The 27,291-nt window shown below is 36.9% G+C and overlaps 3 protein-coding genes across 10 annotated transcripts; 1 reads left to right on the top strand and 2 right to left on the bottom strand.

The window, feature by feature from the left end:
* Window positions 1–196: 196 nt before the first annotated feature.
* Dmc1 (Dmc1 homolog) lies at window positions 197–8,912 on the bottom strand. 2 transcript variants are annotated; one of them, XM_021351462.3, is made up of 6 exons: window positions 8,616–8,912; window positions 8,420–8,546; window positions 7,870–8,037; window positions 5,674–5,776; window positions 4,997–5,164; window positions 197–472 (listed from the first exon to the last, which is right to left on the bottom strand). In XM_021351462.3, exons 1-6 carry the CDS (start codon window positions 8,746–8,748, stop codon window positions 215–217), a joined length of 957 nt encoding a protein of 318 aa, XP_021207137.1. In that variant the 5' UTR covers window positions 8,749–8,912; the 3' UTR covers window positions 197–214.
* Window positions 8,913–9,214: 302 nt separating this feature from the next.
* On the top strand, window positions 9,215–23,103 carry LOC101739232 (zinc finger CCCH domain-containing protein 18). Of its 7 annotated transcripts, none has more exons than XM_012695027.4 (16): window positions 9,215–9,622; window positions 11,586–12,374; window positions 12,464–12,618; window positions 12,830–12,931; window positions 13,696–13,831; window positions 14,030–14,180; window positions 14,301–14,436; window positions 14,593–14,774; window positions 14,851–15,019; window positions 16,506–16,729; window positions 17,508–17,588; window positions 18,017–18,170; window positions 19,302–19,389; window positions 20,263–20,380; window positions 21,377–21,456; window positions 22,605–23,103. In XM_012695027.4, the coding sequence occupies exons 2-16, from the start codon at window positions 11,588–11,590 to the stop codon at window positions 22,742–22,744; spliced, it is 2,703 nt and encodes a 900-aa protein (XP_012550481.2). In that variant the 5' UTR covers window positions 9,215–9,622; window positions 11,586–11,587; the 3' UTR covers window positions 22,745–23,103. The 7 variants fall into 7 exon arrangements, with proteins under 7 accessions (XP_012550481.2, XP_012550482.2, XP_021207260.2 ...); XM_012695028.4 differs by having other exon boundaries at window positions 9,215–9,353; XM_021351585.3 differs by having other exon boundaries at window positions 9,215–9,353; window positions 17,523–17,588.
* LOC101745003 (ribonucleases P/MRP protein subunit POP1) lies at window positions 23,095–26,794 on the bottom strand. The gene is made up of 4 exons (XM_004931472.5): window positions 25,199–26,794; window positions 24,315–24,676; window positions 23,812–24,084; window positions 23,095–23,410 (listed from the first exon to the last, which is right to left on the bottom strand). Exons 1-4 carry the CDS (start codon window positions 26,574–26,576, stop codon window positions 23,117–23,119), a joined length of 2,307 nt encoding a protein of 768 aa, XP_004931529.2. The 5' UTR covers window positions 26,577–26,794; the 3' UTR covers window positions 23,095–23,116.
* Between the last annotated feature and the right edge of the window lie 497 nt (window positions 26,795–27,291).

Raw genomic sequence — 27,291 nt, forward strand, 5'->3', positions numbered from 1 at the left:
CGTTTGAATCACGCCACTGAGTGACGAATGTTTGGACTTTGTCGCCTGTACAGGATGAATGACTATCTGCCAGACAATTGTGCTATAGCGTGGTATATTAATACATTAGGGTTATCTATAATACTATCTGTTTCTCACCACTAATTTGTAGGCCGTTGACTGATTTATTTCACTAAAACTAAACAAACACAGCAGATGAATATTAAATTATTTATTAATCTTTTGCATCGGCAACACCTCCGTTCGTAATAGCAAATGTAGCTTCGCTCTCAGGTAAATCCGGTGAATCATATATCTTTGCGATTCTGTTGTCCCCTCGCCCTTTTCTTAGTGATATTCTTGTGGTTGATGCGTGAGCTAAAATATTTCCTCCTATAGGTTTCTTGGGATCGGCTTGAAAAGTAAGAGTCGCTCCTGGATCCGCAGTCATTTGATTTGTTATGAAGACTGCTACATTATATTCTTCCGATATCTAAGCATCAATGAGATTATTATATTTTCTAAAAGTTAAATGATAACAACAACAACAATGATTTTTCTAGTACTTTCAGTGTCCAAAAATTACGTGTGATTTTTTATATATGTATTCATAAGGCGTGAAGACATGCCCTGCGGTTTCACCCGCGTTATGTTTTTAATTCAGAAAAACTCTCCATAAACTACCAGTCTAAATTTGGATTAATTAGAATTTAAATTAACGGACACATTGTAGTATTTATAATAGCCGGATATACCCGGTATCGACCGTATCATTGACCATGATAAAAATTATACTAGTTTAACCCAAGTTATAGCTTTAGTTATAATACAGCATCATTCGAGATTGAGTAACAAACATACAACCTTTCAAATTATAAGATTATTTTTATAATATTAAATAGATAATGTGAAGTGTTCAAGATCGCATGATTAGCCATATACCGACTACCAGATTTTCATCCCCAGCATGATGGGGCAACCAAAACCTGTGTCCGAAGTGAGGAACTCTGGGCAGATTCCGAATCCTGCCCTGGTAAAACTGGAAAGGCCTCCGGGCCACCAATACCTAACTTCTCAAACATAAAAAAAAAGATTCCGAACAAATAGGTTAAATTAGTAATTTAGTTCAATATAAACCAACACGTTTTGTACGTTATTTGCGAAGGACTCGTTCGTCATGGGGCTACAATTCCAGGGATTATGGGATTCGACGTTTCGAATACGACGAGTAAAGACGAGTTGGTTTTTAAAATGTTAGGAGCCCTCAACTGAGAAGCCGGTAGTTCATGCCTGGACAGATTTATGCTTTGCAAAGCACAGGTCCTGCACTCGCCTGGAGTACAACTTTCATCTCTAGGCTGGGGCTCCCATATATCAGCTTTGTCCATGTGACTCTATACTATATTGTCGTTGTGGCCTAAAGGATAAGACGTCCGGTGCATTCGTATGTAGTGATGCACCGGTGTTCGAATCCCGCAGGCGGGTGCCAATTTTTCTAATGAAATACGTACTTAACAAATGTTCACGATTGACTTCCACGGTGAAGGAATAACATCGTGTAATAAAAATCAAACCCGCAAAATTATTATTTGCGTAATCACTGGTGGTAGGACCTCTTGTGAGTTCGCACGGTTAGGTACCACCACCCCGCCTATTTCTGCCGTGAAGCAGTAATGCGTTTCGGTTTGAAGGATGGGGTAGCCGTTGTAACTATACTGAGACCTTAGAACTTATATCTCAAGGTGGGTGGCGCATTTACATTGTAGATTTTCATGGGCTCCAGTAACCACTTAACACCAGGTGGGCTGTAAGCTCGTCCACCCATCTAAGCAATAAAAAAATAAATAAAAAAAAACTCAATAAGAAAGAGCCGCTTGGATTGTCCTAACAATTAAGAGCTTACTTCTTTCTGTATTTTATACCATGTGTTTCGTGGTGAGTTCATTGAGGAATTATTTAAGATGATCTCATCATCATCATTTTACCATCGTCCTACCCGGCACCAGGAGCGTCTCCCTACTTTAAGCCACCTGGATCAACGACATTGATAAGAGAGCATTTTTGCGCCGCATCATCCACTTCTAGAACGGACACCTCTTACGGTAATTCCCGAACTCTATGACAATTTCAAACGAGGTTTGTAAAAAAACCGTCAATGCGGAGTAGCGTCGAGGTTATAACCACGGGCATTTGTGCTGTCCATTAGAAAATGTTGATTTCTCACCATTGAGTGAGCCACAAGCTCTTTTACTGACAAAAAAGAAGGGTACCGTCGGTAAATAAATTACACAAGTATATTTGACAAAGGTACCGTCGATAAATAAATTACATAAGTATATTTGACAAATCTTCTATTGAAGGCATTGTTACGGCACGCTGATTGATGTAAAAAAAAATATTCTTTTATGTAACTCGTTTATATTTCAAGTGGTGTCAAGAACCCCTAGTAGAACATCCGGCTTATTTATCGTTACTGTCACCCAATGATCATGAACTTTGATAAGTTATTTGTGTTCGGAATTTACGAAATAAGTGTTTTCATTTATTTGCATGAATATCGGAGTTTTGACTTTTACATTGAGGTCTTTTCGATTTCACAGCTATTTATTATTAGCAAACATTAATTTACTGCTGCACGTAGGGATCCTTAAAAATGTGCAACTGACGATCCACGGTTCTGTGCTGCCCACTTTCATGGAATTCTCGCGACATTCACCATTTTTTATCTATTTTGTCAAAGACAAACACTCGCTACACGCCTCCCTGGGCATGGTCACTACTGCTGAGTTCTTCGATCTCGGAATATAGATCTCTTTTATGACCTTATATTAAAACTCAGTTCAGCAAATTTAATTGAAGTCTGATGCTTTGAATCTAAAGGAAAGCTCTTCTTTTCTAATTTTATCACGGAGAGAAACTCAAACCAAATAGCTCTCGCCATTTGGTAGCCTTAAGGCAACTGATGGGGCCAATAATCTAATGGACGATCTCGTCTTAATGGTATTAAATACCAGTTTTTACCAACCAAAGTTGTTATTCCTGTAAAAATACTGTATTAACAGCGACAAATAAAAAATCAAATCATCAACCAATAAGAACACAATTACACAAGAAATGTGAAACAATCACAGTCGCTGTTCTCATGAAGAATATTATATGTATCGCTCGCAGAAATAAATCAAAATTTTGTATTTCTGTGGTATCGCTGCACAAGGACAGACGAGCTCACGGTTTTTACATTAAAACTAAATGGCAGCACTCACTTCGAAACGTGATGTCGAACGGTGCAAAAATATAAAATATTTTATGTGACGAGCGTAGGATGGAACAGGCTTAACTCGTAAGGTCAAAAATCGCATATCTAGTTGAATCTTCTTACGATTAAAAGCTGACGAGAGTGCGTTTAGTGGCCACCTTTTTTTAAGTGATTAACGAATCCCATAGACAATACAAAGTTATGTTTGTATTACGGTTATATCATTGACTGTGTTGGGGAGGCATGTTGCAGCACCGTGTGCTTGCGTTGTGTGAATTCAATCTTGGATCTCAATGATAGGCCTAGCTCTAGTGCAGCTGTGTCTAAGCCATATGAATTAGATAGTGTTAAATTGCTTGCTTCGTTTGCCTTATAACATAGGTTTATCCACTGAATAATTCAACAACCAAAAACTTGCATTTATATGAAAATAAAACGATTTGAGTTTTTATAACGGAAAGTGATAAAATTAACTTTTTTTTTATAGCTCTAGTGGGCGGACGAGCTCACAGCCCACCTGGTGTTAAGTGGGTACTGGAGCCCATAGACATCTACAACGTAAATACGCCACCCACCTTGAGATATAAGTTCTAAGGTCTCAAGTATAGTTACAACGGCTGCCCCACCCTTCAAACCGAAAGGCAATTCTGCTTCATGGCCAAAATAGGCGGGGTGGTAGTACCTACCCCCGCGGACTCACAAAAGTTCCTACCACCTGTAATTACGCAAATTGTAATTTTGCGGGTTTCATTTTTATTACACGATGTTATTCTTTCACCGTGGAAGTCAATCGTGAACATTTGCTGAGCACGTATTTCATTAGAAAAATTTATACCTGCCTTGGATTCGAACACCGGTGTATCGCTCAACACGAATGCACCGGACGTCTTATCCTATAGGCCACGACGATTCCGACTATCAAGATCCCGTCATGACTTACGCGAGTGTGGTGTTCGCTCACGCGGCCCGCACACACATAGACACCCTCCAATCCCTACAATCCCGCTTTTGCAGGTTAGCTGTCGGGGCTCCGTGGTTCGTGAGGAACGTTGACCTACACGACGACCTGGGCCTCGAATCAATTCGGAAATACATGAAGTCAGCGTCGGAACGATACTTCGATAAGGCTATGCGTCATGATAATCGCCTTATCGTTGCCGCCGCTGACTACTCCCCGAATCCTGATCATGCAGGAGCCAGTCACCGTCGACGCCCTAGACACGTCCTTACTGATCCATCAGATCCAATAACCTTTGCATTAGATGCCTTCAGCTCTAATACTAGGGGCAGGCTTAGGGACCCCGGTAACCGTACTCGTCGAACTCGACAAAGAGGTCGACGTGCAACCTAACCCATGCATCAGCCCGCTGAGTTTCTCGCCGGATCTTCTCAGCGGGTCGCGATTCCGATCCGGTAGTAGATTCATTCGCGAAACAATTGCTCTTGAGTTGTTAGGTCTCCTTCGGAGGCGCTCGGGCAGTTGTTAGCAAATCCCACCCCTCTTGGCTGAGCCTTTGCTCGCCCACCTGTCCTGGTGAAACTGGAAAGGCCTTCGGGCCACCAGTAAACTTTCAATCATAAAAAAAAAAAAAAAACTATCAAGATATTCAACCATCAGAAAATATTTAAAGGAAATATTTATTCTATTCATTGTAGGACGTACAGTTAATCTGGTATGGAGGGATAGCTATTTTACAATTTAAATGAAACTTCTGGTTAAATTATTATTAACAAAGCAGTGCTTTCGGGAAAATTACTCGCCTTTTGCAAACGTGACAGCACTTGCGCTAGTTTTTGCTGTCTGTCGGCAAGTTCGCCTCGTCCTGAGAAGTCTACCCTGAACAGTGCCATGATGGAGTCTATGATGAGCAGCTTGAAAACGCCGGCCTCTTCGTGAAACTTTGCCGCGACGTAGTCTAGAAGCTCAGCCTGGCACAACATTAAAATTTATTGATATATTTTGATAGCCGTTATGCTAGAAGTAGTTCACAAGGAGATCAGATATAATAAGAAGTTAAACGTTTATGTATTATACTACAATCTTATGCCAAAACTAGCGACCCGCCCTCGCTTCGCTTCGGAAACATTACATTTTATTATCGACGATGTTACTCCAATTTTATTTATATGTATAGATAAATGTTGTGACATTCTGATATTTAAATCGTCAATAAACTTGTTTTAAAAATTATAATATTTTTTTTCAAGTTTGCCGATTCTATTAGGCCGCCGATTCAAATACTATCTAAATTTATTTATTATATTATTACTTTATTACAATCGATGAACATGATTACGTTATATCTAAATTCGTTTACTTTATTACGTATTAAGTATTATTACATTGATTGGTTCCAACTTATTTATTATTTTAATAAAAAAAATGCATTATTCTTTTTATACTTAATAAAAAAATATCAAAGTAATGTACGCCATACCTGATGCTCTGACGTGTAGGCTCTTGCGTATAAAACATTGTCTAAAACTGCATTCTGATCTAAATTGAATCTGTCCGCGATGGGCCTTAGCCTGTCTGGACGACTGTGCAATATGGCGTTAAAGAAGTTTTATTTTTTCTGTCTTATTAACACAAAAGGCACTGTTTGGGTGCAAAAATGAAACGATAGAATTTCTTTTGCGTGTTCGTAGAATAAATTAAAACTAGCGTTCGGTACTATTTATTTGTTTTAAAGTAGAGATTTTCAGAAAAAAATTTAAATTTATATTCAGTATTTAGTGAAAAGCGGCTATTGTTATTAACTTTTAATTATTACCTATAAACTACGAGTACCGGAGTCTATAGACACCACAAGACTAATGCCACTGCCCAGTTTCAGATATGTCTCAATTGCATTGGTCAACGGTTGTTATTTGTTATATAGTAGAGATTTTCAGATAAAAATTGAAATTTATATTTAGTATTTAGTGAAAAGCGGCTATTGTTATTAATTTTTAATTACTACCTATAAACTACGAGTACCGGAGTCTATAGACATCACAAGACTAATGCCACTGCCCAGCTTTAGATATGTCTGAATTGAATTGGTCAACGGTTCTCTTACTAACTCTTCAAATAACAGCGCACGATTGCTTAAAGGCAGAAATGGACTCGGTGGTATTCACCCGTGAGGGGTCGCAACATGCACTACCACCACATGAGTAAATAATAAACGTACTATAACTTTATAACACGCTCAATTATCAGACCAAATTAATGAGATGGGTAATAACTAACATTTAACCTCTTAGCGCAGTTCACTAAAACAATCGTTTTTCACGTTTATCATGTACCGAATACATATTATGTTACTCAGTTTATAATGCCGCTGTACATAGTGAAATTACTGTAGATAAGAATAATAATTAATTAATTAGCCGTAGACCAGTTTGCCTACTTTGGTTCTGTGATCACGGATAAGGGGAGTTGTGAGCCTGAAATACGCAGACGTATCGGAATGGCTAAAACAGCTATGACGCAGTTGAGCAAAGTTTGGAAAGATCGTAATATTTCGAATAGGACCAAAATACATCTTGTGCACTCACTGGTCTTTCCAATCGCTCTCTGTGGAGCAGAAACATGGACAATAAAAGCAGCTGACCGAAACAGAGTTGATGCTTTTGAAATGTGGTGATGGCGCCGCCTATTAAGGATTCCATGGACAGCCCACCGCACGAACATCTCGGTCCTACAACAGCTTAAAATGGAGAACGCTCAACGCCTGTCTGCCACCTGTCTGCAACGCATAATGCGCTACTTTGGCCACGTTGCCCGCAGAGGTGTAGACAACTTGGAACGTCTGATGGTCATTGGGAAAGTAGAAGGACAACGTCCTAGAGGACGGAGACCCAAACGTTGGTCCGACCAGATCTTCGAGCAAACCAACGGACCACTTAGTGCTGCACTATACCAGGCAACTGACCGGAACCGTTGGAGGCTGGCAGTCGACAAGCTGAAACGGAGTCACGATCCTCAGCAATGAGGGAGCGATGGAGAAGAAGAAGAACTGTACATATATTGTGTTACTAAACGTGACCTTTATTTTGTTTCTATTTTTTTACTATTCGAATTACTATTCGGAAAATCAGATGGCCTGAACCTCGAATCGAACGCGCCGATTATAGTAAACAAAAATGCTCTAATCTATTGATAATGATCGAAAGAGTCAATCTTAGATAGATTAATTGAGAGTACGTTTCATGTTAAATCTTATCTTGAATCAATACTCTATTATAATATAAGACGTTAAATAGAAAATAATTCAAATTGTTTTTCTTCGAACGTCTGGCCTATCTTGTTGAAATTTTAGGTTTCATTCTTTTGAATTACATCTAGTCTTTACGTGTCTGTAAAAATGTCTGTAATACTGTCCAAGTTCAGGCCGTCGAAAGACGCATCGATTTCTGATACTATATTCTTGAAAGTAAGAATAAACCTTTTAATTTGACCCTTTCGATTATGATTGTAAATAAACGGATTTAACTATTTCGACATTTGCCGGGTGGGCTCCTCCTTCAAAGGAATGAAATTATTAAAATGACCCAAAATATTTGGGACATGTGGTATAACAGTAAATTGCATTACCACTACATTAATTAGCTGGAGATTGTAACTGTTAAAGATTATCAAAGGATACAACGTATGCTCAGTGTCCAAAAACATTACTTTCCCGCCTTGGTAACCTTTAGAATTGGGGATTTGAGTCGTAACACATAATGTATGAGATAATTGAGTTTTTCCTGTACGGAACTCGCCGAAAACTTCTGTTATTGCCATTGATTCAATTCCGCCAGCTAGCAGCTTACTGAAGAAAAAAGATACAGATAGATATTTGTTAACACTACAACAATATGTGTGTAATAAGTTGGTAAAATATTATGTACCTACTAGCAGACCCGACAGATGTTGTCCTATACACACATCTTAAATGCGAAAATCTCAAACTTTTTGAATAAACAGTATTGATCTGGACTGTTTTGATGAATTAAAAAAAGTTATTACAATATTCAATTGTGAATCTAAACCATTCTCGAACCCGTTGGAATACACACACAAAATTTCATCAAAATCAGTCTAGCCGTTTAGGAGGTGCTCACTAACATACACACGGACAGAAGAATTATATATAAATAAGATGATAAAAGGTCCTTTTCACTTAAGTTAATATCAAAAGTCATTATACGTACTCTAGTTCCGTGCTACCGGTGCTTATTTTGAACACTTGTTTGCGCCGATCACTAACTTCTAAAGCAGTCATAAATCCAAGTGTTACAACTTTTTGACACGCTTCTTTGATTTTTTCTACTTTGGTATCTGAAAAGCCTTTAATGTTTGTTAATTTTTTTTTTGTTGACATTTGAATACCTTTGATTGTACAGATACCAGCAGCTTTTAGTTTTTTTATGTCTGCTACGTTAATGCCATGCTTTTGCAATATGTCAACGTCTTGGAAGAAACTTTCTTCATCATCGTTTTCAGAAATGTTATCATCGAGAGCCTGCTCAAGCATTTTCATTAATAATACTATCACGTTGTTTCTCAATTTAGAAATTTATATTTGGCGCGTAAACATTTAGACATAGACCATTTTTTGTTTGGTTTCGCTAAATGGAGAGGCAAAGAGAGCCTTAACCTGATACAGCCAAGAATCAAGAGATTAAAAAGCGAAGCAAATGTTTGTTTTATGAAAAAGTAAAACGAAATAAAATGAAATCAGTTGTCTAATGGAACTGATTGATAATTGCCAAAAAAGTATAGTTGCCGTACACATACAATTCATATTGACACTGTGAAACTTCGAGGTATCACAACATCCAAGCAAGCTTTTATATGTGTTAATTTGCAAAAGTTTCCAATATTTAAACTGTATTAAAGCTTTATTTGTACAATATTTTTCATTGTTATTCCAACACTTTTAAAATAAATTGTAACAGGGGCTGCTACCTACAACCAGTTTGATTTTGATGAGTAAACCACAGATTATAAAATGTAAAGAAAAGTTCAGTCAAATTGTGGATTACGCGCTGAAGTGAGGGAATTGTTTGAAGCGCATATATTTCTTTTTTAAATTAAATTAACAAAATCATCAAGAATTTAACCGTCTAGTCCATCTCAGTTAAGGTAAGGGCGTAAGTTAAACTACGGATGTAATGGAAAGTGATAATTTATCATATTAAACTTCCTTCCATATCACAGCCATGTTGAAGTAGTGTTTATTTTAATACGTTCTCGTCAGTTATAGTTTTAAAGTTTCCAAGTTAAAGTTGTTCACAAGTAAATGTGACAGACCCGAGTTTCGTTTGTGTTGTGATCCTAAAAGTTGAAAAGTCTTTGAAATGAAAAGTGTTTTAAAGTGCCACCAATTCTGCCATCGAGGCGTCATCTTTAAGGTAAGGCTGGATGTGAATTCAATATACATCACGTCGTAGCATTTTACAAAACGATACATGCAAATAAATCGGGAAATTAAGTATTAAAATACATATTTATCAACTAAAAATAATGTTGTTATTTAACTTAACCTTCATTATGCCAACGTTTACGTTTCTATCATTTTTGGTTTTCAAACAACTGTGGTAACTATTGAAGAATGCGTAGTAAAACACAAATGAACGTTCATTTAATTCTAGTCACTCATTGCTTTTCTATATTTCACAGAGGAGTCAATAAAGAAGTTTCTTAAGAAACACTATTTATTTATATAATTTATAAAATAAATATTATACATTACCCGATAAAAGGTTTTCTTTGATAACTTGAATAATAATAAGGCTATTCAACATTTACTACAGCTAATAAAAGTCAGTAGAACTCTTGCTACTGTAGCATTTTTCTAACATCACAAGTCTCTTAATGTTTGCAGTGCGTGAGTGGGACAGGAAACGGTATGATCACGTAGAAAATAGGTAATTGTGAAGGTGGAAGTTGCACCCTTTTTATTTATTTTGTAGATAATTGAATGAGCTCACGGCCCATCCGGTATACCTTCGGTATTGGGCATATGTTATAGGTATAATTAAATGAAATTAAAATTAGGCATAAATGAAAAAAAATCATTTAACATGTTGACTTCCAGGTAGGTCACTGGTGCCCTAGTGTAGTGCGCACTGAAGTAATTATATTGATTTCTCTCTTCGATCATCTTACTAATGGAATATCTAGTAGACTCGGGGGAAAAAAACTAGATATCCGAGAATGAATCTATTTCTAAGAGACAAATATACATTAACAAACAAAAGAACTTAGTAGAACTTAGTAACAGAAATCAATATAATTACTTCAGTGTGCTGCGTAGGACACCGTTGACCTACATGGCAGTCAACGTGTTAATGAAAAAAATGTAAAAAGTACTAAAAAGTAATAAAAGTAAAAAAAAAGTAAATAAATGGCAACCATAACTTTAAACCTAAAGTTATTGTTATTTTGTAAAATGTTAAAATGTTATATTCATGATGCTAACAGTTGGAATTAAAAAAAAACAAAATTGATTATTGCCATAACATTAAGATTATATTTTTGTCAAAATTTGTGTCATCAATGAATTCAGCTGAAGAAGTAGCTGTATGTTTGGTGTTTTTATTGCCACAATTTAGAAATTATTGCTTATCAGTAGATTGCCATATTTAACAATAAAAGTAGATACTATTTTCCCAGTTTCTCGAATAATAAAAAAAAGGAAATCAAATTATTTCCATTTAATAGAGTGTGTAAAGATACAAAACGTGATTTTTTTGTTGAACGTCATTCTGTAAAAAGTTTTTTTTACAAAAACGTTCCATTATGTACTAAGCTATGTAAAGAATCATTAAAATAGGTTTGAATTGCTAGTTCAAGTTCATGGACAGGACAATTAATACACTACAATTAAATTCATGAATTCTGTTCTCAAAGGTTTGCAATACATTAATTGCTTTCATATTGTCTTCATATCAAAATAATATGTCTTGGTGTCCGATAATCACTAAACCAGATGAACCATGAGCCCATATTCCAAATTTAAAATAAAGCATAAAATAATTTCAATAATCACAGGCACTGAACCAATTGGGACTTGTGACACAATGGGATGACTTATATAGAAAATACCATAAAAGAATAAAAATAAACTTGCACTGTCAAAATTGCTTTTGAATTGCAGTAAGCTTTAAAAAAATAAGAATTGTAACTGCAAACTTCTTTATTGAAGTTTCTTGTGTCATGACATAGTAAAAATCTATTTTCAACATTTACTAACTTACTTTAAGGCTTAAGATGGTTATAAACTTATTTGGAGTCTAAGACCTAGTTGATGTGAACATGAACTAACAGTCTGGTTATAATTATGCTACAGGACATGCTTTCATTTTCTTTCAGGGATGGATTCTGAAGATTCTAGAGATGGAAATGGAGATGCTCGATCATCTTCAAGTAGTAGCAGTTCGAGTTCCAGGAGCAGGAGGAGCTCATCATCAGACAGAAGTAGAAGATCTAAAAAAGATTCTAAGTTACCGCCTCACTCTCCTCGATCTGGTGGTTCAGGTGGTCCACATTCTCCTTCTCCAGATAGTCAGTCACAATCTCCTTTGCATCCAACATCCAATCAACACCGAGGAGCTAGTTCCCCAGGGAACATGAGCGGCGCTCATTCTGATATTAATTCTCCTGAAAATTCAATGCCTGGATCACCTTTAGGTCCTAAATCTCCAAGTACTCCTAAATCTAGTGATGTGGGTTCCAATCCAGGATCACCTACATTCACTCAACAGTACAGTCCTGTTCCCAATAGTATGAATGAAGGGCCAAAGACTCCACAAAGTCCTAGTGGGTCCACAAAATCTCGTACTGGTTCCCCAGATACTAGATCTCGACCAGCATCACCAGATTCACAGTCACAACCTACAACTCCTACAAGTAAACGACAGTCAAGATCATCGTCGTCCAGTCCTTCTCCAGATCGCAATCCATCTACCTCATTAGATAAAAGATTACCAGTAAATAAAAATGATTGGAGTCCAAAAGAACAGTGGAGAAGACATACAAAAGCTGAACAGAAAATGGTACCAGCTCCACGCAGTCGTAGCAGATCTGAGTCAAGTCAATCTAGCATTTCTTCATACAATAAAAGAAATTCTAAAGAGCCAGGAACAGAAGAAATATCAGAAGGTAAATATTAGAAAAAGATAAAAAAAAAAATTTGCATGTTTAATAAACAAACCATAATAAGATACTATTTTCAAATCTAAATAACACAGGTGAAATGGAATCAGAGGAAGAAGACAAGAAATCTACAGGACAATCACCAACGAGTGAGAAACAGGATAATAAAAACTTAAATATCAGTCATGAGGATTTGTCTGATGTATCAGATTTGGATTCCATGGGAGAAGACACAGAGAAGCAAGCCAAGGTACACCATTGATGATAAATATTGTCTATATGACTAAAATCTCTGCACTGCCTTTGGTTGACTGGCAGAGAATGCCTAAGGCATTAAGTCCGCCAATGTAAATTTTACATGAAGTGTAATAAAAAATAAATAAAAATAATTGCATTCTTTTTATTTTGCTTTATTAATTTGCATAAGTAGTTTTTAACTAACCTTATTTCCTTTGTTGTAGCCAAAGTCACCAGCTTCAGAAACCAAAGAAGTCAACATCAATGGTTCACAGTCCTCTCCAAAATCGGATGGTTCTAAAACAGAATTGCCTAAACATGACAAAGTAAGCAGCAGTAAGGCAAATGTTCTACTTTATACACTTAAAATATCTTTTAATAACAACTCAAATGCCTTTCATAGTAAATTAATTAAGTTACATGCAACAAATATTATTTTGTTCAAAATGAAACATTTATTTCATTTCAACTGTACAGTACTCAATTTTTGTCAAAATTAGAGTTAAAAAGCTTCAATTAAATGTTTCACATTATGCATTTAATATTATAAATAAATTATATGCTTATTTACATAAGACTTTGTTTAAAATCAATTGTACATTATGCTCCTAATTTCGATATTAATTTATGTGAAAATATGACAATGATAATACATATATGAAGTACTTACTTTACAATTAATTACTTTATATTCAAATAAATATGTATGCTGTGTTTGGAAAAGTGTTTTTAAAAACAACACTGTTTAAAGAAATCAATGTGAGCTAAACATAACTAAAAAAAAAACAATGGTTAAATTAAGCATTTTTTATAGCTTATGACTATGATTTTGGGTAATCCATAAGAAGCCTAAATCTAAAGTGAAGCCACTTTGTCGGATCTCAGTCACATGAAACCAATGTCCCCACACATTAGCTAATTTGTAATAATTGTATTACATTGTGTCCAGAAAACAAATCATAATTACAATATTCAATAATTTTTATATTTCAGGAGTCAAAAAAGTCACTTAATACCCGTGTTCTGTTCTCTTCTGTTGTACAGAGATTTTTTGGCTTAAATGTGTAAAGTACTTTTTTTTTGTTGCCAGGTTCCTCGTGAAAAAACCAGCAACACTGAAGATGCAGAGGAACAGCTGGATTTTGAGGCTGAAGAAGGGGAATGTATTGAACCCAAGACAGCTGAATGTGAAAACGGAGAAATTGAAGAGAAAGGCGAAGAAAAAGGTAGTTTGAATAACTTTAGTCTATTCTTGTAGTATCTATGTAATTTATAGCATGAATATAAATTGTAAATGTTATATAATGGCATTTTTGTCTAAAAAGTCGATAAATAAAAAGAGATTCACTTGTGCCCTGATATGCCATACGCTTTTTGAATAAAAACACTAATATATGCCCTATATTTTTCTGTTTATTTTTCAGAGGAAGCTAAACCAGGTAAACGGTCGAGAGGCTCTTCGTTGGAGGAAGGCGAGGTCTCCGATGAGGCAGAGCGACGACCAGAAGAAAGTGAGCCTCGACCAGTTTGCAGGTTTTTTGCACGCGGAGCTTGTACATGGGGCGTCAGCTGCAGGTGAAAAACTCAAATATTGACCTATTTAAATACTAGACCTTTGTCAAATACAGTCAAATAAAACTCAAGAAGCCTTCAGAAGATAGATTTTTTACTAATAATAAACAACTGTTTTGCCAGGTTTCTGCATCCTGGAGTTACTGATAAAGGCAACTATAATATGTTTGATGTCATACGGGGAGTACCCACCGCCCCCGCGCGTGATCCCCAACCTCCTGAGTCGGCTTGGGAACGCGGTCTTCGCACTGCCAAAGAGGTAAAATAACATATCTTTTTAATGTAACTGAAACTAAGTTTTGTTAATTCATCGGTCATTTTGGCTTGAAATTGGACAGATTGAGTACAACATAATTTTTAGCGTCGTTCCCATTGAGATGTCTATAGTGTTCGATCATATTATGGCTGTTTGTAGATGCTACGCATAGCGAACAAGCGCAAGGAGCAGGACATGGACTTCGAGGAGAAGAAGCTACACCTGTCGGTGGGCGGGGCCGTGCACGATCCCGACGCCGAGCTCGCGTACGCCGCCGCCGCCGTCGGAGCCTCGCCGCCGAGACACGCCGACATGCCGCCCTACTACCGGGAACATGAACTGTACCGATATTTGTTGTTATTGCTATTGATCTAGTCATTGACAGCTTGATTGTAATCGGTTTTTTTTCTTCTTCAGAAGAGCATACGGGCCGATGTATCGCGGCAGATTCCCGCGGCCCCCCGGTCCGGATGAACGCGAGCGGTACTACGAGCGTGAGCGTGCGTACGAGCAACACGAGCGACCCTACGAACGCATGCCTCCGCACTTCGAAGAGGGCATACCGGAGGACGCCCCTTATCACAAGGTTTAAACAATATTAAATTCTTGCAAACCTTTAATTAGTTACCGAGTTATTAAATATTCTTGTCACATTTATTAAAAGCTTCATTTATTGACAACAAACTTGTATGTATTGACTATCAGAGATATACGATAAATATAGGATTCATTGTTCTCATTTTTACTCGTGGGTACGGCGTCTTGTGACTTCGCGGGATTTTTTAAAAAAAATTTTTCCCTTAACTGGTAGCCTTGCGAGGCTATGAGAGCTTAGCTGAACAAGTAGGTGAGCCCACGAGGCTCAAATCTGACGACGTTCCTAACACTGGCCCTAGCAAGAGCAGTGCTTTCAGTGCAGAATCTACCACCAAATCGGAAATGCGACACACTGAGAAAATCCGGCGAGAAACTCAGTGGGCTGTATCTGTGGATTAATTCGCTCGTCGAGCCCTTCGTCGCAACGATGACCGGTGCTTGAGGTACCTAAAAGCACCGTAGTAGATCGGGCGGATCCGAAATGACGTTTAGGGCGACGTCGACTGCTTACCATTCGGTCTGCGGGTTCTCGTGTCGTGTCGCTTTTTCATAATGGCGCACTGATACCGACTGTAGATACTTACTGATGGACTGGAGGTCTACTAGGTCGTCGTGGTGATCCACGTTCCTCACATACCACGATGCTCCGCCGGCTATCCTGCAAACACGGGATTGTGTGTTTTGAAGGGGTTTCAAGTCAGTGCGGCCCGCGTGAGCGAATACTGCACTTGCATAGGTCATGACCGAACGTATGCAAGTTTTGTAAAGTGTCATCTTATTACGAAGGGACAATTCACTTCGCTTGCAGATTATCAGATATACCGCGCGCGTACAATACTACTGACGCTGAGTAGTAATGCATACCGATTTGTTGGGCTGGACAGTTGTTATACTAAACAATTAATTTGGATGTTATGTCATAGATAGATGGGTTCAATCACTCGTCTACGCAAAAATGAAGTAAAAAAAAACTCAATGAATTAAAAACTTTATTACGGTACCCTAAAAACTGCATTGCAAACAAGACGAATGTCCAAAAATAAGACGAGAAAATCACATGCATCCTAACTTGGTTCAATATAAGACAATGGCCTTTACCTGATAAAAGTAATTGCGCAGACAGCTTGTAGAGGTCTATATTAATGTAATTAACGCTATAAATTAAATACTTAACATACCTAAGTAATAAATGAAAAAAGAAATAATGATTGATTAATGGCGTTATTTTTCTATTGTTTTTTCCTATTGCTTAGTTGGGTGGACGAGCTCACAGCCCACCTGGTGTTAAGTGGTTACTGGAGCCCATAGACATCTACAGAGCGTAAATGCGCCACCCACTATAAGTTCTAAGGTCTCAAGTAAGTATAGTTACAACGGCTGCCCCACCCTTCAAACCGAAACGCATTACTGCTTCACGGCAGAAATAGGTAGGGAAATACGATATGATTTGTACTAATGTAAATATGTTGACAAAGCAGAGGCGGGTTCGCTCATCCCGAGAGGTGATCGTGCAGCGCGCGGAAGTGGAACGCAGAGAGGGACGCGGCCGGGAAGTGCGGGGCGAAGCGCGAGGGGAGGGGCGGGGTGAAGGGCGGGGGGAGGGCCGCGGGGACGAGTGGGCTGATCCCTGGATGCGCGCCGAGCCTGCAGCCAGGAGACGCCGTCCACCCTCCTCCGACGACTCATACTCCTCAACCAGGTTCAATTTTCAAGAAATAGTATACTATTATATAACAACAATATTTCAACTCTTATAAGGAATTCTATCACATTTTTGTGAAGTTTTAAAACAGTGTCCTGAAACTTAAACATCCCTTTTAGTTATCTTATGGTTTATCACGTTTCTACTCTTTTCGCTATAGTATTTGAGTATGAATAGAGCAAAATAGGAATAAAATAATTCTCTGCATCGTTTTCATTGGAACTGATATTGATAAAAAACAGTTTAGGGAAAACAAGACATTATTTTAAATGTTTTTTTTTTTTTTTTTATTAAATTGTTGTTTGCCTTACCAATAATGCTTCTTAAAGAATTGGTTAGAATACCTTGAAGTCACTATCACTCTCTAAGGCGTGGTAAACTTCAACATTTTATTATAATAACCAACTATTTTATTTTTTTAAAGAACAAGTACAATTCTTATATGTAATAAAACAAGTACTATAAAACATAACCATAATCGTTTTCGGTAAAAAAACAATTATCAGAAATACTGATTTGAATATATCACCCCGCTTTTATCCTATTCCCTGCCCATTGGGTTTGCTTTCATAACTCTGTAACGACGTGGTATTTTCGGTGTCCAAACTGATCTGATTTCATTTGATAATCTTCCATTAACTGCATGCGTTTACTGGTCGCGTTCACTGGGATTCGCTGCCGTGTGCGTGTGTGACGAGTGTACGTGCACGTGAGTTGCGTGCTTGTGTGCGTGCGTGTCCTTTCCTATCTCCCCGGCTTTCTGTTCACCTCGCAGCTCTTCCAATTCCAGCTCGAGAAGCTCGAGGTCCCCAGGCGCGCGTCGCAAAAGGAGAGCTTCATCCTCGTCGAGACAAAGGCAAGATTTTTTTTTTATTTCCATCGAGGATGTGTCTGGTGTTTAACGTTTCCCGGAGTCCATAGACATCAGAAGCGTCGATGGTGATCTTTGAAACACGTTGTCAGAATTAAGTCTAAATCGAAAAGTGTGATTTTTTTATGCATGATAGGGGCAGACGATCTCAGAGTCTACCTAGCGTTAAGAGGTTACCGCAGGACGTAGACTACACAAAGTGAATGCCGCCACTCAGTACCGAGATACCAGATTGAAGTTTCCATAATATTGAAATACGGGTTTTCTATGTTTTAGACCAGAACGTTTGAACGCTTCGGGACAGGAATAGGCAGGATAGTGTTACCCATCAATGTGGCCTAGATAAATACAGTAATAAAGGTTTCCTTAAGTATACAATATATGAAATCTAATGTGTAACGTGACGGTTTTAGATTATCGCCATCAGTGATAGTCCGCGAGCGCAGGTTGGCGACAGCGCGCGCCACCGCCATGAACCCGCCGGCGCCGCGGCGTCGCGCTCTGTCGCCCGCCACCGCGCGACAAGGCGCCGTCAACCCGCCGCCGCCCGCCTCCTTCAGACACAAGGTAACGCACGACGCCGCAACGTTTTAATCGTAAGGCATATTAAGCTCCCTGTAAACGATCAAACTTTACGTTTTCATCAAACAATAGCTTGAACGATCAAACCAAAGATCAAACAAGTTTGTTAACTTGCCTGTAGAATCGGTTTTCTCCTCGCCGTAACAAGACGTCGTGTCGAGCAACGAATGAGATGTTGTTACAAACACCCCCATATACGTTCAAAGTTGTTTGTCAAACACGCCGTCAATCAAGATTTCCATCAACCACGTCAAACAAAGCTGCATACTGTCAAATAATTCGACAAACAATTTGATCGTTTACAGGGCGCTTTAGTACACAGCGTGTGCGTATTATATCGTAATACATGTAGCCACAAATTACGAATCGTTCCGTTTTGTAAAAAGTTACGAACGTAGCCCCATCGGTTTGCTTTGTGCTACCGATACGCTGTAAGCCCGCCCCGAAGAAAACACTTGTCGGTCGCTGAATGGTAGGAAAGGATTTTGATGAGAAACCTCTTGGCGCGCCTCAACAGTAAAATCGAACCATAGGCCGTCATGACCCCTTTACGTCGCCGCTCTTACGTTACGGCATGTACTTTGTTGATGTTTATGGGCTCCGGTAACTACTCAACACCTGAGCTTGTTTACCAATATATCTAAGCAGTAAAAGATTCTAAATTAACAAAATCCATCTAACGATAGCAATTTTTAGTTAATACTATTTTTTTTGGTGCTATCCACACAGTTTGGAATCCACTGTGCATACTGTCTGTTTTTTTTTTATTCTTACCCATTCGCTGGTAGCCTAAGGGACTATTCCAGCTACGCCCTGACGGGTAGATGGGCTCACGGGCTCAACCTGAATTTGCCAACATTAACCCTAGCAAGAGCAGGATTTTGTAGGATCTACCACCAGATCGGAATCGCGACCTACTGAGAAAATCCAGCGAGAAACTCAGTGGGTTGTGTCTATGGGATAGGCTGTCGGTTGGTTTTTGTTGGTTCACGTTATGCAAACTTTAATCATGGTAAAATAATTTATAATCTAGTCGGTATGTCCATTGATTTGTATCAGTATACATTATGATTTCATATAAAGTAATACATTAACACTTTTAATGCTATATCACAGGAAGAAATGGACCCTTACGGACGTAATAAATTACCAAATCGTAACAAAGACAGAAAGAAATATTCGAGATCGTCTTCTTCCGGATCAGGTAAGTTTTGTATTCATTTTAAAATACTTCCAATATTCCTTTCATACGTTATTGGAAAACGTAAATCAAATTTTTTTTTATGTTCGTTTCCTTACGTATGAGCTTGCTTCATTAATATGAAGTCAAGTTGAAGGATGGGAGCGCCTGATGGAACCACCCACCCCGCCCATCCCACTGTCAGTACTTTTGGATGCTTCTAGTTCTAACACTAGCAGAAGCAGTAGCACAGATACTGTATGCGCGCGAGTTCATGTCCATCGGGACCAGAGGCGACGCGCGGGGGACAGCTCGCCCCACCTTCGCACGCCTCCCCGCATTTGTCTGACGTCGAATGTTGTCCTTGACGGTTGTGGCGCGCGCTTATCGATATCGAAAATTTACGCTAACGCTATTGTGCTTTTAACCATGACTAAATAAAACCTACTGAAAAAGGAAACATACTGATTCCGACTCTGATCTGTCGGTTGTCTTTTCATTTGATAGTGATTGAATTGGAATTTTAAAAATATTTTTCTCTATTAAAAATAAACAAGTAATTACTTATCACATTTATTTTATTTCATAAATTGCAAAATTACCTTAAATTATGTTACATTAAAGCTATTGACTAAATCGGTAGTTATTATCGACATTACCACAATTAACTAGGTCACAGCACTACCGCATTCCTCAGGATGGACATGAACTCGCGCGCCTACAGTAGATGCCTTACTTTTCGAATACGTCGAAGAGTTCCATAGCCCATAACATCCGCCCACTGAGTTTCAAGCAAGATCTTCTCAGGGAAATCGCGAAACAGTTGTACTTCATCTACTGCTACTTCGCGTATTGTTAAAGACACGGTACTATATTAAAAAAAAAACATTATTTTAGACTCTTCGTCGTCATCAAGTGAATCTGAAACTGATTCCCGTTCGTCGTCCACATCGGGCAGTTCGGGAGCACGCCGGGCCCGGCACGCCAGGCTACTCAATGCGGCCGCGAGACCGAGGTGCATACTATTCTCTGACATTAGAGCCATAAGGCGGTATATTCAAAATTACATCTTTTCCATTGTAACATTTTGAAATTGCTATTGGTTAAAATGTATTGTTTTGTATATACAGTCAAAACCGCTTACTGCGACATCGTTTAATACAACATGCCGGTTATAATAACCAAGAACAAAGGTCCCGGCTGAATTCCATATGACCGCCTTATTAAAAATATTGCTTTCTACGACATTGGTAATAACGACATACCTCATAAAACGACCACATTTAAGTAATATTTCGGAGAATTAGATCTGTTAGAACGACCGGCTAAGCTGTATTGTAAACAATTTGAATAGGTATCCATATTTGTCTTCAATGGCTTTTAAAATCAGGAAAGAAAACAATAGGATTTAGTTTAGTGTAGGGTTTTTTCTAATTCTTAGAAACAAAACACGTGCATGCGGTAGTCAAAGCCCGCTTCTTCATATCTCTTCAGTTAGTTTGTTACTTATCTATACACAAGACGCACCAAAACTTTGTGGAGTTATTCGTGAAACTTTTAAAATGTCGCAAAGAAAAAGAAAACAAATTAATATTGAAGAAAAATCGCGTATTATGTAAATATATTTTTCCAATAATTCCCTATCGATTTGTTTGTACTTGCACGATACACATTAAGCATCACCGGTTGTTACGACTATCGGTTTTTACGACTGAATATGAGCAGTCCCTTCGATGTCGTTATAACAGATTTTGACTGTATATGTATTTATATAAAATAATATATAATTCAGTTCAATTATTTAAGACCTCTAAAATAATTGAACTGAAAGGTGAAGTTACGACTTCAAGAAAATGATAAAAACAACTACTCTTGTATCTATACAATAGTGATATGCGCAAAAAGGAGATCGGGATTTTTAAAAAATCGAAAGAAAATCTGCAAAACTGTCATTTTAAAAATTTGCTTATGAAACTGTTTACTTATTCACAGTAAATTGTTTTATTTGTAGGTTAAATGCGAAATCAAATGCTGGTTTCGCGGCGGCCGTGTCTACAGTGACCAGTAAAAAGGAATCTTCAATAGAAAAAGGTAAGATTTTTTTTTTTTATCTCAAACGCTATTTGTATGTAGGAAAAATCTATTATGATTTTATTTCATAATCATCAAATATACTTATTACTTCGTGATCATCTTGTATGTCTTCTATATGAAAAATAATTGTATATCTGATAACTGTGATATGAATAGTAACAATATTCATTCTATTCACAAGCATATTTCTATCAAACATATCGAGGGGTGAAAGGCAATTTGATTTAAGCGACATTTCGCTTAATACGCGACATTTATCATTGTAATTATAGTTGTGTATTATTTGGTATTAGCATCAACAGATCGATATTTTTAATTGAACTTTAAATAATTTTACTCTATTTAAATAGTCAAAGAAGTGTTTTTGTTATGATATTTTTTCCAATTTTTAAACTTTAAATGGCTCTCCCCTTAAAGTTGCATATCGCTTAAACGAAATAGCTTTTCTGCCTTCGATTTAATATTGCGACAATCGCAGCTAGTGATGCGAAAGCGCAAACAACACTATAACAAGTAACGCCATCTATGTATTATGGAGCACATTAACGTATACAAAACGATCAAGACTATTAGGCGTAATCCCTTATTTTGATGAGCTATTTTATAATCGAAATTTATAAGTACCATCTAGACAAACCATTACTAATAAAAACATTTCTATATTTATTGTTATAATCTTCTTCACTGTGTTTCAAAAAGTAGAGAAAAATCTGCCATCTGCCATATGTTTTGGCGTGTGCCGCAAAAACCGTTAGAGTTACGCGTTTAAAATGTATAATAGAAATTTTTATCTTAAATAATCCTACAAAAAAGCCAGCATATAATGTCTTTATAGTCAAAATAGTGAACCATAAATACAATAAAAATTGATAATTTATTTTTAACGCACATTTGTTAGTAAAAAATTGATCCTTTATCAAAATAAATACTTTTATTGCGTCTGATAATAAGGGTAGATAAACTTTGTCTTTTACACTACATCATTTGGACAAATATTTGAATAGTTATGACTATAAACAACCGAGTGCCCGATACTATCAAAGATCAAGATAGAAAATTCAATAAAATCATTATTAATAAATTACGGTTCCCGAAGCGAAGCCAGAGCTGGTCGCTAGTATCTAATATGTATGCTTTCTACATAGAAATGCCTAGTCGAAAACGTTCGACGTCATCGCCTGTAAACGTACCGCCAGCTAAGAAACCCGTCTCACGGAGAGAGGAACTGCTGAAACAACTGAAGGCTGTCGAAGATGCTATAGCTAGAAAGCGCTCGAAGATTTAATATTTGCTAAACGAATATAGAGTTTATGGTATTAAGCTCGCTCGCTGTCTGCCTGCTTTAATATACAAGTTAAAAAACTTCAAGCCGACGTGATATAGGCTCAGAAGAATTGAGATTGTACAAATGTAAGCATTTAAATTAAAAAATAATTTGTTACAATCAAACACATAGATCACTTTAAAATTGAAACATCCCAAATTATCACCAGAATATTTTATAAATTACTATTTAGTGGAATATTAAGTAAGTAATTGTGTCTGCAGTTCATCTCCATGTAAGTATTACAGTCACAGTAATAGTGTGATATTAGACAGAAGTAGAAAATTGAGCAAAGAAATAAAGGCATTACATATTTTTAATGGTAATTTTTATTTAAACATTCTTTACTGTCTGAATATTTGCTAACCAATATTTGCGTGATGAGACATTGCGAACCAATACTCGATTTTGTCCCATTTTTAATAATTCGGAAAGGGCATTGTAAGCCACATATCCAATACCACAACTTCGAGCTTCCGAAAAGCTAAGAGCTCCCATTGACAAGTAACCCAAAACTTGCCGTGTTCCAATAAAACGCACACTATCAATTTTTGATGGTAACCACAATTGACGCATATTTCTCACATATTCAGAAGGCTCGTTGGTTCTTTTAGTAACATTGCTGGCCTGAAAAAGAAGGAAATTTATTGGGCTGTTTTAGCTTATTTTTTTTCCAATGGTGAGATGGCCCACGTCATGATTTTGGTCAAACCAATTTATTTACATTTCAACATGCATGTAACAAACCTGAGACAATATATGGAAGTTTCAATTGAAGTTTTAAAAATAAAATTAAAAGTATAAAGCTGTTTAATTTAGTAAAACAATTTAGCATAATAGTGATGGTCACATTGGCTCGTCCATCACTAATCATACAATTATTTTATTTTGGTTTAGATAGACTAATGAATTATTACTTCATCATGAATGTTGTTTCTAAACAAGAAAATATGTAGTTAAATTTCCAAAGTATCTATTTAGGGTACAATATGTCCCTCTACTGGAATAAGAGAAATAAAATAACTTACATGACCCTGTTTTTTCAGTTTTATTCGATTCTTTCTGAATTTCTTTAATTCTTTAAGGTGTTCTTTCCTTTTTTGTTTTCTATGTTTTTCATTTGGATCTTCATGATGTGGTTCAAATAATGTTTTTATATTAGAGGCGTCAGTAACTTCGGGTAAACAAATCAAAGCATGCCGTTTTAAATTTCCTCTCGATTTCAGAGTCAAGTATACAGGGATGAGGCATGAGTTTGAGTTTTCAATTTCTGGCATTAGTTTTTTCCTGTCTATAGAATCCTGAAATATTTTTTTAAGTTTTAGAAGATATATGTGATAAACTAAAAAAATGCATACTTAAAAAAATATAGTCTAATTATTTACTTGACAATTTTTTTATTTGATGAACAAGACAATCATCAACCACCTTTCTGTTTTCATCAGTGAAGATATGGTATGACTTGCATGGCTTCTGGTAATTTAACATCAAGCATCTTCTTTAAACTAATGAAGAGACAAAACAAAATTACCTGTATTTGATTCAATAACTGTCTATCTCGTAACACAAAGAAGTCATGAATGTGTTCTTCACACCAATCTTTCAATAACAAATCCCAAGGGCAAATAAAAGGGCTGTTAATACCTAATTTTATATAATTTACTCTTTTGCTAGGTGGCAGACGAAAGTATTTTTCTTTCAGTTCATTCTCTATTCTTTTCTCTTCTAGTTTTCCCGCAGCAGAGTCTGGAGGGAAGTAGCACTCCCCCATCTCAAAGGCCAAATTCTCAGTCTCTCTAAGACCTCCAGACCTCCCACCAAACATTATAAAAGTTAGCCAGAAAGGTAAACCATAACCAGCTGGAACTATAATATCCCAACCGCTTCCATACCCTAAAATTATGAGATCATCATTATCGTTGTTAAATAAAGTAGGGTTTTAAAGCAAATTAGTGGTAACGGAATTTTACTAAAAACTCCTGTTTAAACTAACGAAACTGAATGGATACAAGCGACATAATATTATTAACACTAAAGAACACTTAGTCTAGTACAATATAAATTAATAAATATTTAAATAACAATATATGAAATAAAAACATAAAATGAAATCGATTAAATATCATGAAAATCTATGTTTTTATTTTTATTGCTTAGACGGGTGGCTGGGCTCAGCCCACCTGGTATTAAGTGTTACCGGAGCCCATAGACAACTAAAACGTAAATGCCGCCACTCACTTTGAAACAAAAGTTCTAAAGGTCTCAGTTGTACAACAGTACAATGGCTGCCCACCCTTCAAACTAAAGTGTATTACTGCTTCAAGGCAGAAATAGGCAGGGCAAGGTACCTACCTACCTTTGCAGACTTACAAGATATCCTACCACCAGCAATTATAGTTTAATCTAAAAAAATACCTATTTTCTTGTAATCTGAGTCTTGTGATCCTGGTCTTTGTATCAGTATAATGGGTATACTTTGTAAAACAGGATCATTCTCATTTATATCTCCAGGAACAATTTTTGTCTTAGTCAAGTGTTGAATAAATTCTGCATTAGACATAATCTTCTTTTTTAATTTTTCATGTATATTTAGATCCCATAAAGGTGAGGATGATGCATATGATGGTATATTAAGAACAATGTTTGAGTCAAATGATGTGTCTGTTTCTATTATTGCTTTTGTTCTTTTTGAAGGTCTACTTAATCGTGGATCCTTTACAATCAATCCTATAATAATCTTAGGAGGCAATTGAGATGGTGAATTCAATGTTGACAGAGATTCCCAGTATTCATCTTTTTCCTCTAAGTTAAGGTCATCATAAGACTTTGCCCAGTCATCATTTTTAATTTTAGCACTTTCTACACATTTTAGGCTATGTGTTAGAACAGCATGGCTATTAGGGCCAGTTAAACGAAATCTGTTAAATATTCCTGCTTTTATTTTAATCGTCACACTTTCATCCATGCCACCGGATTTCCTGCGTTTTTTTGTAATTTCAGGACCGTAATTTTTGTTTGAATATATTAAATTTGTTAATATTGATTCTATTTGCTGAGTTTGAGAAGGATGAACAAATAACCATAATGTTTTTTTGGATTTGTGTGGCACCCAAATAAAATTTAATTTGCCAATGTATCCAAAGGGATATGTGTTACTTTGATAAAGATGAATCATACCTTCACGTTTACCATCAATATATGCCTTAGCACACAACCCAAGACCACAAGAAGGGCTGGTTATTGAACTAAACAGTTCTTTAATTGTATCTACTGGACCATTTATTTCTATCGGAGTGACATAAGAGATGTCTTGTAACAGACAGTGAGCAGATGTAGCTCGGTAACAAGCTCTAAATGCTTTATCACAAGGTGCATAAGCTAAACGGTAACCCCACTTTTCTATCATGTGAAATCTTTTTGCATGCCATATATGTGTCTCTAACCATTTATGGCGTTTCTGTCGACGATTGTACTCATCTAATAGGTTCTGTGGACGGCGTCTATATTTCCTGGAAGGTCGTTTTTGCTTTACAGCAAACCCATTATTTTTAAACTGCTTTGTATGAGCTTCTCTTAGTTTTATAGGAAGTCTTTTACTATTATGGCTCATAACACGACGTCGCATGTGAACGGGTAGGTTTTGAAATATAAGTTTGTTATGGTTCGTTCGTTGAATACTTTCCGTCATTGCTGCTATTTCTATACTTCTAGACGCGGCAAATTTTAAGCTGTTTGCCGAAAACGGCAGCTGCTCCGTGCCACCCAGGGTGGCGTCGAATTCTGCTGCTTCCATCGTGATAGTAGTAATAAATTGAGTTTAATAGATTTAATTTGAGAGCCTTTAGATTCTAGAATGGACTGAATAGTGTCTTTAATAAGATAAGTATGTTTGGTTTTCATTTAAACTTTACATTACGAGAGGATAACCTCTAACGAGAAGATAAACAAGTTTACTCAACTGTCAACTGTGAAACTCGTGAGACCTTGACACCTGACAGTTTTTACTGTCATTCACAGTGGTAGTAATTTTCTATTTATCCAACTGAAAAGGCACACGTATCATACCATACAGCCTAATCACTTACTTTTTTTTATGAAAAATGAAGTGAAATTAATAGATTTTCATTAATTTGGAACATTAATCAATTGGCAGGAAATGAAATGAAATGGGATGAGACGATATGGGATGAAATATAATCTCAGTAAAATGGTGGTTATTTACTGGGACTTTTTGGAAGATTCCGAGAGCTAGGTTCAGCGGCTTTGTTTCATTTTCCCACATTGATGCACTTTCACACTTTAAACAGTTAATAAACCACCATTATTATACATTGGTTCTGAAGAAACACTAAATATGTAGACAAAATTAAACAATTCACACAACTTCGATCCTCCCGTTCCCGCCAAAAAGTCATTATCTTTTCAAATTTCACATTATGTTCATTAATCATACTGTTATTGCATATCAACAAGCTATTTTGCTATGATTCTGCTAAAGAAAACCATCA

The sequence above is a fragment of the Bombyx mori genome, chromosome 11 (assembly GCF_030269925.1).
Source record: "Bombyx mori chromosome 11, ASM3026992v2".
NCBI classification, from domain to species: Eukaryota; Metazoa; Arthropoda; class Insecta; order Lepidoptera; family Bombycidae; genus Bombyx; species Bombyx mori.

Bases quoted from the DNA above. Each gene is read 5' to 3' on its own strand.
- Dmc1 (XM_021351462.3), bottom strand. From the start codon at position 8,748: ATGAAAATGCTTGAGCAGGCTCTCGATGATAACATTTCTGAAAACGAT. The intron at 8,038-8,419 runs GTACGTATAATG...TTTTTTCTTCAG, and splicing joins ACCGGTAGCACGGAACTAGA to TAAGCTGCTAGCTGGCGGAA. The intron at 5,777-7,869 runs GTATCCTTTGAT...CATATTGCACAG, and splicing joins TTGGACACTGAGCATACGTT to TCGTCCAGACAGGCTAAGGC.
- LOC101739232 (XM_012695027.4), top strand. From the start codon at position 11,588: ATGGATTCTGAAGATTCTAGAGATGGAAATGGAGATGCTCGATCATCT. The intron at 12,932-13,695 runs GTAAGCAGCAGT...TTTTGTTGCCAG, and splicing joins AATTGCCTAAACATGACAAA to GTTCCTCGTGAAAAAACCAG. The intron at 18,171-19,301 runs GTAACGCACGAC...GCTATATCACAG, and splicing joins CCGCCTCCTTCAGACACAAG to GAAGAAATGGACCCTTACGG.
- LOC101745003 (XM_004931472.5), bottom strand. From the start codon at position 26,576: ATGGAAGCAGCAGAATTCGACGCCACCCTGGGTGGCACGGAGCAGCTG. The intron at 24,085-24,314 runs GTAATTTTGTTT...AAAATATTTCAG, and splicing joins AGTTATTGAATCAAATACAG to GATTCTATAGACAGGAAAAA. The intron at 23,411-23,811 runs GTAAGTTATTTT...CTTCTTTTTCAG, and splicing joins AACTGAAAAAACAGGGTCAT to GCCAGCAATGTTACTAAAAG.